At 36.1% G+C, this 19,271-nt stretch overlaps 1 protein-coding gene across 2 annotated transcripts in view; it reads left to right on the top strand.

Moving 5' to 3' along the window:
* Window positions 1–18,808, top strand: part of LOC150104338 (uncharacterized) — a 248,033-nt gene extending 229,225 nt beyond the window's left edge. For both annotated transcript variants that reach the window (XM_090396303.1, XM_090396302.1), the window contains exons 7-8: window positions 5,841–6,013; window positions 18,703–18,808. In XM_090396303.1, the coding sequence (XP_090252429.1) occupies window positions 5,841–5,975 (135 nt within the window). In that variant the 3' untranslated portion in view covers window positions 5,976–6,013; window positions 18,703–18,808. The remainder of the gene's footprint in view (window positions 1–5,840; window positions 6,014–18,702) is intronic.
* Window positions 18,809–19,271: the final 463 nt, after the last annotated feature.

Below are 19,271 nucleotides of genomic sequence, written 5' to 3'. Positions count from 1 at the left end.
CAATGTCCAATGAAAGAGCACCAAAAAAAAAAGAAGCGAAGATCGTTTTGTGAGCTGGAAGGTGATGACCACTGTTTTTTGGGATACCCAAGGAATTATCATGATAGGCTATTTGGAAAAGGTAAGATAATAACAGGAGTCTATTATGCTTCATTGTTGGACCATTTAAAAGAAGAACTGAAGAAAAAATGGCCAAGATTGGTGTACGAAAAACTGTTCTTTCATCAAGACAATGCACCGTTCCATACATCGGCAATTGCAAAATTGCACGAATTGAGGTTTGAATTGGTTCCACATCCACTGTATTCTTCGGACTTGGTCCAGTGTGACTACTTCTTGTTCCCAAACTTAAAAATTTGGCTCAGTGGGAAAACATTTTCTTCGAATGAGGATGCCATCAAGGCTGTGAATGACTATTTTGCAAAATTTAACAAATCCTACTTTTTAGATGGAATGAAAAAACTAGCAACTCGCTGGACCAAATGTGTAGACCTCGATGGAGACTGTGTTGAGAAATAAAGATGATTTTTTTTTTTCAAAAAAAAAAAAAAAAGTGTTTAACTTATTTTTTTACCACAAAGTTAAACACTTTTTTTTTTCTACCAAACTTTTCAAACAACCCTCATATATCCTTTTTTGACAAATAAATTGCATTAAACTGGTGAGCATCAGTTATTTTGATTACCTAGTTATGCAAAATTGGTTAAAATTGACTGTTTTATTGTGTTTTTTACTTGGAAAATTAGTGTTTTATAGTATAATAGTGTAGACTTTAGTGTATTTAGTATTTTATAACATATTTTTATTAAGATATTTCAACGATAAGTATAAGTTTAAAATAGTACCAAAAATGCTAGTTAGAAGGCTAGCCCTGCTAACAAGGTTATTGGAGATGTGGAGGAGGTCAGTGAAAATGAATTAATCTCCAAAATAGCAAAATGAAAGCAGAGAGATGACACGAGAATCAGAAAAAGTCAAGAGGTGTTTAAATGAGCACAGACACAGGTGAGTCAGAAAGTAATGGAAATCAGGAAGTGACGTTATTTGTAAAAAGAAAGATGTTATTTGGTATGGTGACTCTATAATAAAACATGCTATTTGATGAGTGAGTTATAACTTTGAGTTTTCCTGGAGCAAAAATTAAGAATACAAAGGAAGCAATTCAGAAAGAGAAAAGTAAATGAAATTGTAATTGTAGTAGGTATACTAATGACTTAACTAGCGATAAGGTCAGTATGAGAGAGGACATGAAAGGGTTGTTGGAAGAGGCAAGAGTGAGAAAGTGAAAATAGGCAGTATTTGACTTCAATATGATAAAAATGAATTAAGAAGAAGGGCTATGATGCAAAGAATTCAACACATAGGCTGTGTAGAAGAATAGATGCAAGTTTTTGGGTGTGGAGTGAGTTTGAGGGAAGATTGGATTAGAGGGACAGCCTACCTGAATGTGTTTGTTATCAGGAGTCTAAAAAAACTAATAACTGGTAAACTAACCTAACACATAGAGTCAGGGAAACTAAATTATAAAGGGAGGAATGGTGAGAATGTGAATGTAAGAGTGACAATGTTATTGACGGGAATGGGCTTTGTCGTGGAAATGTTGATGAGGAGAGAATGATTTTGACTTTTGTGTTTGTCTGGTTTGGACTTATCAAACATGTGCAAAGATGTCTACATCTATAAGGCACTAAAGAAGAATAGAGATCTATGAGTTGTCAATCTATGTCATGCTGACCGCAGACAAAAGTACTCAAAAGAACATGCAGGTAGATTATTGTCTGTACAAGAATGCTAGGAGTATCAGAAACCAAGGGGTAGAATTTGTTGCCTTAGTCAATATGTTAGGACCTCAGATTGTAGGCAGTGAGACTTGGCTGTCAGAATCAGACATACTATCTGGTATCAAGTGTAAAGGGTACACTATTTTTAGGAAGGATAGGAAAGGAGGAGGCATGCTGCTAATGATATTGGATGACTTGAATCCAGTTAGAGTTATTATTGTAGTACTACTACTAACAGTATTTCATGTGACATTACATAGTAGGGTGTTGTTACTGACCTGGTGGATCGGTGGCTGGTGATGAAGAAATGCATCACCAAATAGAAAAGATGAGCACAAAAGAGTAATCACAATGTCAGACTTTAATTATTGTGTAGCAGTATCATCTCATGAGAAGAATGAAAATGCATTTATTGAGCTGTTGCAGAACAACTTTCCTCAAGCAGCCTGTGACAGAAGGAACTCGATGTCAAAGAGTGTTAGATTTGATTATAGTGTCAGAGGGTGTTTTAGTTAAAGACATAAATTAAAATACTCGCTTGGGAAGTGACTAAGTTTAAGAATGTTCATTCAGAAAAGATTACATGCTGAACTACAAAGTAGGAAATTATGACCGAGTAGTATCCGGAGTTCAATGGAATGGGATTGGTTGTTGAATGGGAAGAATGTCGACGGTGCATGGGGAGCATTTAAGCAATACTTAAATGATGCAATATCAGTGTGTGTCGAGAGTTCAAAGAATAAGTAGGTTCGGAGTCAAATGGACGTGTAATCTTATTAAGCAAGAGATTCGTTAGAAAAGGATGATGTGGAAGTAATACTGTGTGCATAAGGAAAATTAGGATGATCTCTGTTGTAAAAGTTTTAAGCATCACTATTAGAATAGTTGCAACTGTTGTATGGAAATCAAAGTCTGAGTATGAAAAGAAACTGGTTCTGCGTGCTAAAAAAAACCACTAGAATTCTATCGATATGCTGCAAGTAAAAGAAAGAATGAATATGAAAGAATAACTCTTCTAAATGCAGATGGTGTGAGAATTACAGATGCAGAAGAGGTTGTTCAACTAATGAGTGCCATTTTGTTAAATACTATCAATCTGGTGTACACAACATTGAGCTCACTGCTACCTCTTCACTGGATGAAGAAACTCGGGCATATGAGGATGAGGTATTAGAGCTGTTGCATAAACCGAATAAGAATTCAGCAATAGGGACTGATTGGATATCAGCACGTGTGTTAAAAGAGTGTTCAGCCCAGCTGGCTGTTTAATATGAGTCCCAGAACAGGAAAGATTCTGCAGGAATGGAAAGAATGTATGGTAATTTCATTTCACAAGGGTGGTTCAAAGACCAATTAGTATCTCAGGAGTGGTGGTGAAGATTTTGGAAAAATTGGTTAGGGCTCAAATTCAGAAATAGGTTGACAGTGAATCTCTACTTTGCAACGAGCAACATGGGTTTACTAAGGGAAGGTCATGTATTAGCAACTTGCTCACATCCTATAACAATGTTACCATTGAGTTTTAAAAGAGGTATACCGTGAGTAGACATATGGATTCAAAATTAATAACGGAAATAATCTTTGTACGTGAGTTTTTTCCGTTATTAATTTTGTATCAATGTTATCATTGAACTAAATTGGAGAATATTGGTTTGGGTTATAGAATATTAGTGTGGATAAGAGGATGACTGACTGATAGATATCAAAGAAGTGGTATACGGAGGATGTGAGTGTGCAAGATTTAAGGTAACCAGTGGTGTACCACAAGGATCAGTGCTTTGTCCACTGTTATTCAATCTGTACATTAATGATATTGGGAAGGATTTGACAAGCGACACACAGCTATTTGCTGTTGATACAAAGATAGGAAGGGTAATCAGGAACTGCTGATATGCAGTACTTGCAGAATGATTTGAATAGGCTCGAATTGTGGGCATGGTAAAACGGATGTCAGTAAGTGTAAAGTCATTCACTTTGACATGATTAGATATTCAATGTCATATTATATTGGTGCGATTATGCTAGAAGAAACTGATGAGACTAGAGATCTTGGAGTGTTAATAGATAGGAAGTTGAAGTTCAGGAGTCATGTAGCAAAGATTGCAAATACAACTCAAAAGATAATTGCAATGCTGAAACAAATGTTCATATGTAACGACAAGGATGTCATTTTGCCTCTTGACAAGACCTCACATGGACTGTTGTGCACAGGTCTGGTCACCTGGTTTCTGTTGTGACTCTGAAAAATTGGAGAGAGTGCAAAGGAGAGTGTTAAAAATGATATCACGATTGTGGAATACTGATTATGAAAACAGATTGAGAATTAGTAGCTGCAGACACTAGCAAATAGGACAAAGAGAGGTGATATGATTGAGACTTACAAACTTCTGAAAGGGTCATACAGGATATTTCAGTTGATGGAATTTTTCAATTTATCGAGGATGGGGAAAGGACAATTGGGTATCCTTGGAAGCTGAGAATGAATGCCGCTAAGAAGGGGATAAGGTATTACTAGATATTTCTCTCATAGGGTGGTGTGTGTGATTGGAATGGATTATCATTGGATGTTGTGAGTGAAAAGGGTCCCTGACTCCCTGGAGGTCCCTCTTAATAATAATAAAATAGGGAAAAAGAAATATATGCACTTCAAACTGCTGTTCACCTGTTCTTTTGAAACCCTAGCAATATGAAATTACATTGCCTGCTTTGCTAAATTACTATAAAAGTAAAAAGTTTGTTTTTTTAATGTTTTTTCTGCTTTTGCATTAATGGTGATGATATTAAAAAAGTGGTATATGGAGGATATGAGTCTGCAAGATTTAAGGTAACTGCTTAAATCTTTAAAAACTATCATGTATTTTCTAGCTTCACTCCAGTCAGGAGATTCTAAAAGAATAATGTCTTAATAAGTTGATGTACTAAAATGTGCTGAAAAGGGCAACAAAAAAAAAGGGTTGTTTCTTCATTTTCAAAAGGTTGTGTAAGTTGAAGTGATGATAACAGAATGAGGCCAATTTTCTTTATCATCAGATATCAAGTGGATTATAAAATCAGCTGTTTTTAATGACTTTGAGCACTATTTTTAATAGAAGAAAGTTGCCAGTTAAGGTGGTTTTTGGACATACATATTTCACTACATGTATACATAAGAGACAAAAAAATCAGGCTTTTGGATTCAATCTATAGTTTTCAGGATAGGCTAGAAAAAGTGAGAAACAGAGCACCCTTTTAATTTTAAAATACTCAGAATTGCAAAAAATTCTGATTTAGTCTTGTAATTATTGTTTTTCAGGTATTGCAGATTTTTAGGCTGTAAATGTAAAAGCTGTAGTGTTTGTCTTAAGCCTCTTATGATATATTGGTTTTTCCTTCTTGGACCACTCTGTTGCTTTCCTCATAAAACCATACCTTGATATTGGGCAGGAAATGAATGTCCTCACTCTAACTTTGATAATTTCTGGTACATGGTCATAGAGAATGTTTGGATCTGAAGAGTGGAAACAGTAGTGAAATCATGGAAAGAGAGTAAAAGTTACACAAAATTTCCTATTTGCAACGTTCTAGTGCCAAAGGATATGAGATTATGAATGGCTGAAGGAAGGGCATTCCACAAGAAATTAAACTTTTATGAAATAATCAACTGAATTAGCAAGAGGTCACCTTAACAGCATATCTGAGTAGAGTACAAATTTGAGTAAAGGGGAAATGATTATTGTGGATATTCTGTTAACAATTTGCATTAGATCAGTAATATACAGGAAACATTTTGAGACAACATTATGGAATTTACTTCATTACATGCTTCAACTTCTCTGCTTTGTCAGTGGAAATGGTTAAAAGGGATGGTTGGAGTTGTGGACATTAGATTCACTAAGGAAGATGACATCATTGTTAGGCTGGTACAATTGCAGAAAATCAAGCTGTAGTCATGGATATGAAATCAAAGTGGTCAAAATTAATTATTTTCATAATTGGGAAAGTAGTAGAACTTACAGAATTCTTTATAATTATATTGCTAGGAATTTTTATTACTATAGTTACTTTTTTCTCTCTCCTTAGGTGCGTCTGGGAAATAACATCCTAACACCAACAGTTGGACAAAAAATATTAACTTTCTTATGTCCTGCTATTTATGCTCTCCTTTCTGATGGCTTGTTACCTACAGTTCAAGGATTTTTTTGGTCCACTTCCTAATACACCATGGAGAGTTGCTGAAGCATCTATTCAACAAGGTAAGCATTTTTTGGGTATCTGTGAAAACAATAACATGCCATTAACATTTATTTTTGATCACTAATAAGGTGTTATCCAAAACATCTTGCTTCAGAAATATTTTGAGACGGTATCATGGAACTTTAGCTATATTATGAATCTTTTCCATATTACTCACTTGTTAATTACATTCAAGGTGAATTTGTTTATATGTTTTGGCATTGTTTTTGTATATTTGAGTTCGGTGTAAATTGCATAATTCAACATATCAGCTTTATAATGGCAGTAATATGCTGCTTATAAAGCAGCATATTACTAAATGTTGTTGTTTGAAATCTGGTGAAACAGATAGGTAGACATACTAAAACAGCATTTAGAAAGGACTCTCAGGTGACAATGTTTATATTATAGAATTTGGCATTTCCAAATGGCTGAGTCAATATTAAAGGTGATTTGATGATGAATTGACCTCCCAGTGATGACACTGCACTGCTTTACACTCGGATGTCATTTGGTGCACCAATTGTTAAAAAAAAAGTTAGTTCTTGGCTAGATTTAAAAAAATCTCTTACTTGAAAACACCATTTAGAATTTATTGGAGCCCTAAAAATCCACAAACTAGAGATACCCCTATGGGGTACCTTTGCTTTGTGGATTTTTGGGGCTTAAAGATAAGGGGATAATAAATCCCTCATTATTTTAAAGCCCAATACGAAACTCGAAGATCGAAATCTAAGAGTTTCATGCCGAAGAACTTTTGGCGAGTCCAAGCGTAATTCAACACCTGGTAGTACAACACTAGGGCAACTCGGAGCAAAGGTGGAGCAAGTTTCGATCACTGTCCTTAATATTTTCTCATAATGTAAAACGCAGCTCCTAGGAGATGTATTACTGTTTTACATTATGAGGAAGGTCACTACCCAGACCGGTTTCAACCTTTATTGAGGTCTCATCAGTGAGTAGGTAGACCTGGATAATACCAAGGTTTAAGTGAACCGAACTTATAGTAAAGTATGTAAGTTTGGTTCACTTCAACCTTGGTATTATCCAGGTCTACCTACTCACTGATGAGACCTCAATAAAGGTTGAAACCGGTCTGGGTAATGACCTTCCTCATAATGTAAAACAGTATTACATCTCCTAGGAGTTTTTGCATTATGAGAAAATATTAAGGACAGTGATTGAAACTTGCTCTACCTTTGCTCCGAGTTGCCCTAGTGTTTGTACTACCAGGTGTTGACTTATGCTTGAACTCGCCGAAAGTTCTTTGGCATGAAACTCTTAGATTTCGAGTTTCGTGTTCGGCTTTAAAATAATGGGGGATTTATTATCCAATTAACTTAATTTACGTCACCGAAAAAAAAAATAGCCTCTTGGCTCTTTATTGGAGTTAAAGATTTAACAATAGAATGGAATCATCAAACATCCTGGCAAGTTTAGACATTGTCAGCCTTTCTGGAGAAAACATTAGATTTTCAGAAAATTTTCTCTCCAGATACAATCTTGCTGTTCAGACATCTTCCATTTGAGGTATTTGTTTGAGGTGGAGCCCCCCCCCCCCCCCCTCCCAGAGTGATGGTACTAGTCCTTTTCATCCTTACTCTTTTTCTATGCTTTTCTCCCTCCTGGGTCTTTTTTTTTTTTTTTTTTTTTTACTACTCTATCTTACACAATCACTGGGATCCAATGCTTTACCTCTGTGTTTACCATATGGTGAACCTCTGGAAAGGGGGGGAGGAGAGGATCATGGGTGATCTTGCACTACTTTGGCAACACATGCAGTCCTGAATAGCCAAATCTGGATTAATTGGCTAATGGACTTCCCTGCAAGGATCAATGGTGTTGCATTGTCTTCTTCCTCATGGTCCAGGAAAGGCTTAACTGTGGAATATAGGGTAGCTCTGGCATTCACTATAAATCAATATGGCATATAGGGTAGCTCTGGCATTCATTCCTGAGCACAGTCATCATTTGCTGAAGGGAGAGAGCATTAGTGGCTCTTTGGTGGGTGTGAAGCTCTGGTCCTGAACCAACTTCCTCATGAAAATTATAATTTTTCATCCTCTTTGTTTATCAAGAAGTTTATCAGCAAGCCATGTTCAGAAACTGTTGTATCAATAGAAAGCCAAAATAAGAACTAAAAAATATCAGAGGCAGCAACAAATACACCACTTTTCTCAGTCTTACATTCACAAGGAGAACATCCACTTGGAAAAATGTCACCCTTCTTCATCCAGAAGGGTTTGGAAGGGTTGGCAGGATCTCCAGAATTAGTCAAAAAAAAAAAAAAAAAAAACTGTATTCAGAAGACATTGAAGCATCAACAGCGATGCATTCTGAAAAACTACTTTGTACAATGGGGGAATATCAATCATAGTCATCCCCCCCCACACAAAACTAAATTTCCTAGAGGTTTAATGTTGTTAATATTGGATTGACCTCCCAATGTTCTTGATGAGGAGATCTGCTCTGAATCGGACTAAGAAGTGACAGCCATAAGGAGAATCTTCTTATGTAGGGATATGCACCTAGTTCCCATTAGGAATATCCTAGTGCAGTTATGAAAACTTTCTTTGAGAGGTGTTTACAGCTTCCCAGTTATGCACTACATCCTGAATCCTTTGCACTGTTTTAAGTGTCAAATGTATGTCATTCTCAAACAGCCTTAATGGCTCTGCCATCTGTGCCTGATATGATCATGAGAGCCAAGACTGTAATTACAAAACACCAAAAATGCCCCGATTGTGAGGGAGATTGTCCACCTTACTCTTGAGCATGCCTAAAGAGGAAGGAGGAATACCAAAGGAAAAGGAGATACAAAAATTAGTGCTGTGCAGAGCATCCCTATCAAGAAACAAGGAGATGATATACCACAAAAGTAGCAACAACATCTGGTACACTCCTATGCTGAGGAGGCAACTGGAAAAAGTGTCAACAGGGATATTAACCTGCATGCTAGTCCTGCCTTTTCACAACTGCAGAATTCCTGAACAGTATGATATGAATGCTGTCTCTTTAGAGCATATGGGCTCACTGCTGATGACATGCAAAAAAAATGATCCCACTACATAAGAATTCACTAGTGAAAAAAAAATAATGGAACATGCACTGCAGAGAATCAAGGATATCTTGATACAATAAAATAAGAAAAAACGATGGACATTGGCTGTTTACAATTCTTCAGAAAAAAATCCAATGCCAATAAAAATAAGACCCCACAATACTGGAAACCACATGTCACCACCAAAAATGAATAATTGACACATCTTGACAACGGAAGTGTTGGGGATTCCATTGTGATATTGGCAATATCAAGGTTTTCTTGAAGAAGCATAAATCAATGTGCTTTTGCCTGCAATCTTGAAGTCTAGTGACATCTGACATGCTGTAGATATCTCTCAGGATGACCTTGATGATGTATTGTAGTTACAATCTCCCCCCTCTTACTTTTAACCTCACAACCGGCCAGGACATCTGCAGACGTCCAGCTAAATCTGGATACGATTCTGTAACACCCATTGAATAACATGAATAAGAAGTGCAATTTGATCTCACTATTTATCCACCTCGGCTGGTAGTGTTAGATCCTGAATGGAGAACTTTACAAGTAAATTCTTTATTCAGGATTTAACATGATAAATATTACTAATTAAGGAGATACCTGCACATCAGCTAATAATTATGAGAAATTTCTTTATGTTATGTGATAATGTGTAGTCCATATGTGCCATATATTGAAATTTGTTCCTCTATAACTGAAATGAGAAGCAGAGAATTTTGTGTCAGAATAGGAAGATTTATGTAAGGGAATTAGTTATTTGTAAATCCCACTAAGCTGTCTAGTACATTACGAAATTTCAAGAAAGATTATAAGTAGTAATCCAGAATAATCGTGTATAATCTGTACGAGTCGAGCGTAGCGGTGGAGGCTGTACCTACGCGGAAAGTGACGTCAGAATGACTACCTGGAAGAGGGTAAACCTAACAGATTAGGGAGAGTGTAGGATCACCCAAAGGGTATGAACAATGGGGTTCGTAGGTAAAAACCACATCGAATAGAGGGTGCCTGATAGGGTGAATAAAAGACGATGCGTGAGATATTACAGCGCTTTTTTCTTCTTTGGTTTCTGGATTCCAGTTTTAGGAGGTTTGTCGGGGGATTCGTGAGAGAGGGGTGGATCGACTACAGTGATGACGGACGGCAGGCTCTTTTCTTGAGAATGCTTGAAGATTTCCAAGCGGAGCTGATCGCGATATGACGGACTTGAGCCTTAGCAGAATGTTCCATCGGAACGGAGAAAGTTTCCTGCGGAGCAATAGACAGCACTCCACAGTTCAGAAAAGATTCAAAGAAAAGCGTAGTGCATCACCAGGTGCAAAGACAGCCGATAAATACACAGTAAGGTAATCCAGATCTGCATGAGATGGCGGCATGAAATCTGAGAGGATCTGGTAATGTAAAGATTTTCATTCTATGTTAAAAATCGCTTAGAAGAATAAGAAATTTGTGTATACTGTAAACTAAAGGACACTAATAGAGAACTTTTAAGTGAGAATTTGATTGGGTTAGTTAAGACTACGTGGAACAAAGAAGAATTGTTGATAGGCAGTATTTTGATTGAGAATGTCTAGGCTTGACAAAATGAAATTTAGAATTGTTATGGTTATAGATAGAGTATTAATAAGAGTGTTCAATGCATGTTCTGTGAATAACTTGTGAAAGGAATTATATCCTGGTAGTGTTATGCTTACACTTAATCTTATCCTTTCGTAATTGAAGGATTTAGCTTACTCAAATTCATTGTTGTGATTTAGTATGAACCTTAACATAGAGTGAGTTATGTTCTATTGAGTATCTGAATTTTCTTAACTGTAAATGTTTTATGCTTTTCCAATAAACATGTTTTGTACCTTATACCTGAGTTTATGCCTGATTATGAATTCAAACCACCACTTATGAAATAGAACCTTTTGGCGGGAAGGAATTAGATATTATTGCTCAAGTGAGATTCAGGTCACGACTGCTAACTGAATCTGCCCAGTGCTAGCGTAAGATTAATTATTGTGTGTATCCCTTTTGAATTTAGAATTGTTTCCCTGAACAAGAGTCTCTTCTGTTATAGGATATAGGCTGCGCAGCATAATAAAAATTTTGCCAATATCCGAAGAGGAAATAGATCTGAATTAATATTTTAAAGGCACAACAGTAGATTAGAAAGAGGGCTATTTAGAGGTAAAACAGGTATAATATACGGAAAGTAACGACATAACAGTAGGGGTGTTAATGAAGCATTTCAATGGACACAAAACTCTGGAGTAGTTCCCAGACTGATATCTTAGGAATTGGTGTGGGGCATATGCTTGATGACAATAATCTCTCCTTGAACATTCATTACCTTTGACTTAACCGTCTGCTCACATTCCCTCTTTTCCCCTGTTTAAGGAACTGATGGCATCTTATGTCGGAGTGATCATTTCCCCACAACATCCACTTTTTTGCATGGGCAACCATGTACTGTCATGGATATCACAGTGGAAAAGTAAATTGACAAGCTTTCTTAGCAGAATTTGATTCTGTGACAATCATCTCATGACCCATCAGTGATATTTTATCTAAAGATCCCAATTTTGCCTTGTCTCCTTGACTTATACCTTACTTACAAATCATGGAAATGTGGAAAAACATATCAAAGCATTTACACAGATAAAGCAAATAAATTACATTTTAAGATTGTCCAAATTCTATCATCACCATCAATTTCCTGATATGTATCCCCAAGGGGTATTCAGGTTACTATGACAGCACTACATGATTAAGTTTACATTATTATTAATCTCCTATCAACAATTTTTCTCCAAATCAGTCTATTACTTGTGAGCACTCCAGTATTCTCATATCTAACATTTTGTGCTTCTAAGCCACTTCTGACAGAATCAATCCATCTAGGCCTTGATCTTCCTCTTGGTCTCTTTCCTGCCATCTTGGCATCAAACACCTTTTTTGGTAACCTTTCCTAACCCATTCTATTTAAGTGGCCTTAGAAACTTCAATTTCCTTTCTAGTATCTTAATTTATGATTGTGCCATTGATGCCATCAAATCACTCCCCTGATTTTACTTAGAACCCCTCGTATATGTGGTCTCTAGTCTTTGAACAAGTGCTTTATTTCTAACCTATAAGATCCATAACTTAAAACTGGTTTGAACACTGTCTGCTGCCTAGTTTGGTGTTTTGGCTAATTTCTCTCTTATTTCATATAAATTTATTCAGCTGGCTGGGCTATCCACAATACCAGCTTTACATATTCAGCTGTCTGTTTCCAGATTCAACTTGCCCTCGTCACTAAAAACTCTGCCTCAATAGCTGAAATATTTTACTTGTTCTATATGATCTCCAATCAGAATGCATCTGAAGTTGTCTATGCTCATGCCTATGTTCATAATTTTGTTCTTTTTATTGCCGATTTTCATGCCAAATTTGTTACAGCTGTTATTCAGTTTAGTTATAGAATCGTGGAAACTTGCACTAGATGTGTTTAGGAGTACATCATCATCAACATAAAGCAAAGAGCTAATTTTGACATCTCCAGTTCTAATATCAGGTTTAATGTCACTTTCTTTCATAATGTGACCAATATAGATAATGAATAAAATTGGAGATAATGTTCATCCTTTGTCTTACCCCTGATTTTATATGAAACCATCTGTCTGTATTTTCTTCAATTCTAACTGCCTACTGACAACTTAAATGTAGATGATCTTCTTTTCTATGTATTGCTCTGTATAATTGAAGTGTTTTGAAAAGCTTTTCTCTGTTTGCCATGTTGTATGCCTTTTCCAGGTCTACAAAACTTAAGTACAGATCCTTGTCATATTTCCACACTTGCTATTTGTCTTAAAGTGAAAATCTGATCTCAACAACCTCTGTTTGGCCTGATTCTAGCTTGTTCTTTTCCAAATTTCTCTTCACAATCTTTCTCAACCTCTTTTCAAGTATGCATGCATAAATCTTGCCTGGAACGTTTAGTAGAGAAATTCCTCTATATTTCTCACATTCAGCTTTATTTCCTTTTTTATAGATTGGTGCTATGAGAGCTCTTCTCCACTCATCGGGAATTTGCCTTCTGACCAGGCTCTGTGAATTATCTTTGAATTAAGCTGGCCTGGTTGGCTGAGTGATTAGCATATCTGCTCTCCAGCCAAAAGGCTGCAGGTTCGAATCCCAACATTAGATGGATGTTTGTGATTGTCTGTAAAAAAATACTGGTGGTGAGTTGGCAGCAGATGGCGTTGATGATGATGGTAGTTGCGGTTCGTGTAGTTGTTGAATGCAGACGGAGAGTTGTAGAGTAGGTGTTCTCCCTCAATGAGCCTTTGTACTTCTTGGAGGTGTCACGTAATAATAATAATATTAATTATGCAGAGTAGCCACTGTAAAACTTTTATACCTCCATACTTAAAGATTTTTGATTGAATATCATCTATTCCAGCTGCCTTTCTACATTTCAAGTTTTTGACAGCTTTTTTTACTTCAAGTATTAATATGTAATCCTATTTGCATTCCTCTTGAAAATTTTCTAGTATGGTTCTGTCACCGCTTGATTTGTTTAGCAGTCTTTCAAAGTTCCATGTAACTGAAAAGTTTGTGCAATTTTTCGTAGGGGTCACTGCAGTGACTTGTTTTATTTTGTAGTGGTTTGCAGAGTACAATTTTTTATGTGCATCATAAGACAGATACAAGTTAGGCAATCGGTGCACTCTAACTTGATGTATACTCTTTTTCTGTGACTTTGAATCCTTTTAAAGTGTCAGTTGAACCTGTTGTAATTCGGGTTTGTTTGCTTGCTTTATGAATTTAAACTTTGAAAGCTTCAGAAGCATCCCGTAAGATATGTGTGGTATTTGAAAAGATGTGGTGGTAGAATACTGTGCCGAAATGGTTTAAAAAATTTGTTCTTGGTGATGAATCAAATGTATCATGTTCAGGAAAGCCCTCCATTATTGATAATGAAGAATTATTGCTTCTGTTGAAAATAATTCAAGATTAACATGTCAAGAACTTTCACAGTTGTTTAGCGTGAGTAGTGAACCAATTTGTTTACACTTGTATCAACTGGTAAAATCATGGAAGCTAAGTAAATTTGTCCCACATGCGTTATCAGATTACAATACTCTTCAAAGGCTATCAATTTGTTCTTCATTTCCTGTAAGTCATAAAAATGAGGTGTTTTTGGATTACTTACTTGTGGTGAAAAATGGATCTTGCACTCTAGAGCAGGAAGCGAACTTATCATTGTTTGTCACCAAATGATCCAGTACTGTACCCTTCAGAGGCACTGCTTTATCTCCAGAAGACTATGCTTTGTGTGTGGTGGACTGGAGCTGGTATTGTTTAGTATGAGTTTCTCGCTGCAGGCCAAACAATTACAGCTAAGATCTACTCCATGCAACTTGAGCATGTGCAGGATGCATTACTTCAGAAACAGCCAGGACTACTTAATCAGAAGAAAGTGCTATAGGACAACACAAAACCTCAAGGTGCAAAACTTACCCATGAGAAGATTTGTGCTTTAGGATGAGCGATACTCTCTCATCCTCCATATTCTCTTGACAATCAGAAGAAAGTGCTATTCTTACAGGACAACACAGAACCTCACGGTACAAAAATTACCCGTGAGAAGATTTGTGCTTTTGGATGGGCGATACTCTCTCATCCTCCATATTCTCTTGGCATTTCTCCAAGCGATTATCACCTCTTTTTTTTGTGCTAGACAATCACGTGTGACATGGTCCTGCAATAAAACAGAGATTGAAGTGGAGGTTGCTAGGTTTATTACTTCTAAAGACAAATTACTTCTAAAATATTTTGTAAAAGCGGAATTTATGAACTTGTATCGTGTTGGGAAAGAGTTGTAGATTGTGAAGGTGCTTATTTTAATAAATGAAAATTTCTGCAGTTGTTTAATTTTTATTATGAAAAACTTCACTAACTTTTTTGGTTACCTGATTATTACTCGAGACACCTAGAATATCATTATCTTCAGTTTTCACATCACCTTTTTCATCTTTGATTCCTTTTACAGTACTCTTTCCTCTATTTCTAAGCTTCTTTAATAGTTTCCAGAACATTTTGCCACCTTCTTGATATTTATTTTCCATATTCTTTCCAATATCTTAACATCACTTTTGTTTAGCTACTTTTACACATAGCTTAACTCTTACATTTTGCTCTGTATTCTTTTAGGACATCTGCCGACTTATGTTAGGAACTTTTGGTATGCTTCTTCTTTTCCAGGACTGTTTCTTTAACTTCATGTGTCCACCATGGTGTTGTTATTTTTCTCTCCTTGCCAATGACTTCACCACATACCTTCCTAGCTGAACCAATCAATATCTTCTTTAGAGGTTGCCCAAATTCTATACAAAGCAAAACCACCTTCTTTAAATATATCCTTCTCAGAAGTACAGGCTGTTCGCTTCTTACAGTTGAACACCAGTATTGTTATCACAGAGGCTGACCGAGTATAATCATAATATTAATATCCTATTAAGAGATAGGTCAATCTACAGTGTTATCAGATGATTCAACAATAAGTCAAATCAATAAATTAAATACATTATTAAACAGCATCAATTGTTGAATACCACTACTCTTGAGAGGGTTATGAATTCATGATAGTCTTCTTAAAATACATAATGATATCAACCCGCTACACTCAATAGTGGACTATTGACTCTCCTGCTTTACTATCTTGCACAACATCTCTCTCATCATCTTTGGAATTTCACTGGCCACACCAACTATTATATTAAAAACAGTCTTGACTTTATAGAAAAAATAAAAGATCTATATCTGTCTAATAACAAGATAATGGTTTCTTTTGATATGGTCTCCCTATTCATCAACATACCGCTACAAGAGACTCATCAGTTTTTTACAGTCTGATTTCGCAGAAGACATTTCGTTAGCCTGTTTAAATTCACCATCAATGTAGCTATTTTTTATGGCATAATAAGTTGTTCTGAGAAATAGAAGTAACAGCAATGGGTAGTCCTATCCCACCAGCCTTAGCTGATTATTTTATGGAGCACCTAGAAAAATAACTCTTTGACACTATATTTCCTCAACCTCATATATGGTTATGTTTTGTTGATATATTTGCGGTCTGGTCCTGCTCTGAGTCAGAATTACTTCAGTTCCTAGAGAAAATAAACTCCTTGTACTCCTGTATCAAGTTCAGTATTGAACATGAATCCAATCACCAACTACCCTGTTTTGGCTACTTTAATAATTTGCAATCCCACAAGTCATGTTGAATTTTCAGTTTATCAGAAGCCAACCTTTATTGGCAGATACATTCACTTTTCCTCTCACCATCATTCATCACCTAGAAAATGGATATTATCAAGAGTCTTGTATATATAGTCCTCATAAGATCTGCTCTTCTGGATTCCCTTTTGTTAGATAAACTGAAAATTAAAAGCAATCTGATATGTAATGAATACAACAAAACTACCATTCAAAAAAATTATTTATAATTATGATCCTTTTATCAGACTACAATCTGTTCCAAGGAATCTTGGAATGAATAGCAAGGATTCTTAGTAAATTCAGTCTATACACTTTCCTCGAACCAGTAGAACCTCTTCATTCCACAAGTTTAAATTTGATCATATTTTCCATGAAACATGTGAAACGCTACAAAATCATCTGAACCTCAACTGCAGACTGCATGCTAGTGTCCAGGTTTTGGGAAGTGATCACTATTAATTGTTCATAAGTTTTTTTGTTGTTTTTTTAATTAAAAATAAACCAGATTGGAAACTCTTCCTTCCTATCATTTCAATTAGTGGTACATTTGAAACCCTGCTAAAGTCATGCTTTTCCCCTGATATTTTTGAACTATTTAAATTCACAATAATGCAGGTTATTTCACATGGAAAGGGAAAATATACAAAGAATTATATAGGATAGCTATGGGCTCCCCCCCTTAGTCAGCTTCTACATAGAACACCTGGAAAAGCTAGCTATCAATACAGCCATTCTCAAACCAACGCTTGGGCTTTGCTATGTTGATGATGTGTTTGCTATTTGCTCACATGGCCCAGTCACATTGGATACATTCTTAGCGCATTTAAATAGCCAACACCCAAAAATCCACTTTACAATGGAACTGGAAGCTAATGACTGTCTTCCCTTCCCGGATACACTAATCATGTCTTCCCGGTGGTTCCATATCATTCTCAGTTTATAGAAAACCCACACATACAGGAAGATATTTACACAAACAATCACACCATCACTCATCTCAGCAGTATGGTATCCTTAAAACACTAACCCACAGAGTGAGAGAGCAATTTGTTCCAATGACAATGCTTTTACTGCTGAAGTGGCTCACTTATGCCACACCTTCTTAGCCAATGGCTATAATCCCCATAAGATAGACAAAATAATAAATGCTCCCAGGAAACCCCTCCACTATCCACCATGGAGAATTACAACAAAACAGTTGCCATCCCATACATTAAAGGCACATCGGGAAAAGATATCTAGAGTGCTCAATAAACATAAACTACACACCATATTTAGACCGTGTGTCAAATTGGCAACTCTCATCTGTTCACCCAAGGATATCATCTCTCTTTTATCACATTTAGGAGTCTACGAGGTACCCTGTTCATGTGATCAAGCTTACTACGGTCAAAGAGGAAGAACTATGGACATCTGCGTCAGTGAACACAAAAAAAATACATCTAGCACTATCACTATGGCAAGTCGGGTCTAGCAGACCATGCTTTGGATATCCCCTGCACACAGGATCAACTGGAAGAGAACAAAAGTACTGCACAGAAGCTTTTACAAGTCAGAGAGACTATTCTTAGAAGTAACAGAAGCCTTGAAACATTCTCCGAACCTCAAGTATGGCTGTATAAATTTGCCTAAGATTTGGGAGACAGGCATCTTAAGACATAACTAGTACGTGCTTTCTCTCTGTTTTTAACAACACAGAGGGCACTTAATTAGGATTTTAGTCTTTGTGTTGTTGCTGCAATTGTTCAAACTAGTCCCATTATAACACCATCGTGCACTGTGACAAAATGTGTTTTGTGCTCTGAAGATTCTGGTTATAATACCAGCGAAATATCAGCAATAAGCCAATAAATAATTATTTATTTATCAGTCTGTGTTCTAATATATACTGTCAAAAATTAATCAGCACTTAGTACGATGTACCTTGCATTATGCAGTTCTATCATAATATCCTTTACATGTTAGGAATTTGATTATGTAATTTGCTGATCTTCTCCTCAATGCTTTTTAAATACTTATTAACTCTCTTCATCTTCTTTTAATTCTGTACACTTTATTTTACTCTCTCTCTCTCTCTCTCTCATGCACACACAGAAGTAGAGAGGCGACGGAAGCAGACTATGAAACCTGCTGATTTGACTATTTTGGATGATTCCTGGTGTTTGTGGTGTTTATTGGGTGCACATTCCATTTTCTGTTGCTCTATAAATTATCTAGTAGTATGTTATGGTTGCATGGCATGAGCAACTGTAGTATGTGAATGTTCATTTCATCTGTGCTCTCTCTCTCACACACACACACAATTTCAAGTGATAATTTGAAGGACAAAAACTATAATTTATTATATTAGTAGCTCACTCTTCTGTCAATTGCTTACCTTAAAAGTTTTTATTTTAGGTGAGAACAAGAGAGAAATTCAGGATTTGCTTAATCAAGTGAATGCAGAGAATACTCTTTCTGACAGCACCCACAGATTCAATGCTTTTATCATTGGACTCTTAAAGTAAGTTATGCATCTCAAAATATCTCTTTCCCTTTCTTATCTGAAAATAACTTATTTAAGAAATTAGATTGAAAAATGACTATTTTTGGACTTTAAAATCCATGTATGACTTTTGACTCCCCAAAAACTTGACTAATAACCTTACTGATAACATAAACAGTCAATTAATACATATTTTATATGGTGTGTGTGTGTGTGTGTGTGTGTGTGTGTGTGTGTGTGTGTGTGTGTGTGTGTGTGTGTGTGTGTGTGTGTATGTATTTATATATGCGCTATATTCTTACAATAAAGTAAGCTAGAGAAGAGAAAAAATGTTATTAAACAAAATCATAAGGAAGTGAAAATACATTACAGTACCGTACTGAATTTACCGATACCATAAGTTTACATCATCTGTTTACAAGATGAATCGTCTGTCACTACCTGCATCAGTATTGTCTTATATGATACAAAACACTAGATG

This window comes from Typopeltis vanoorti, chromosome 8 (genome assembly GCF_054136105.1).
Source record: "Typopeltis vanoorti isolate ZY-2024b chromosome 8, IOZ_Tvanoo_1.0, whole genome shotgun sequence".
NCBI lineage: Eukaryota > Metazoa > Arthropoda > Arachnida > Uropygi > Thelyphonidae > Typopeltis > Typopeltis vanoorti.
This window is presented reverse-complemented; position numbering and strand designations above follow the sequence as displayed.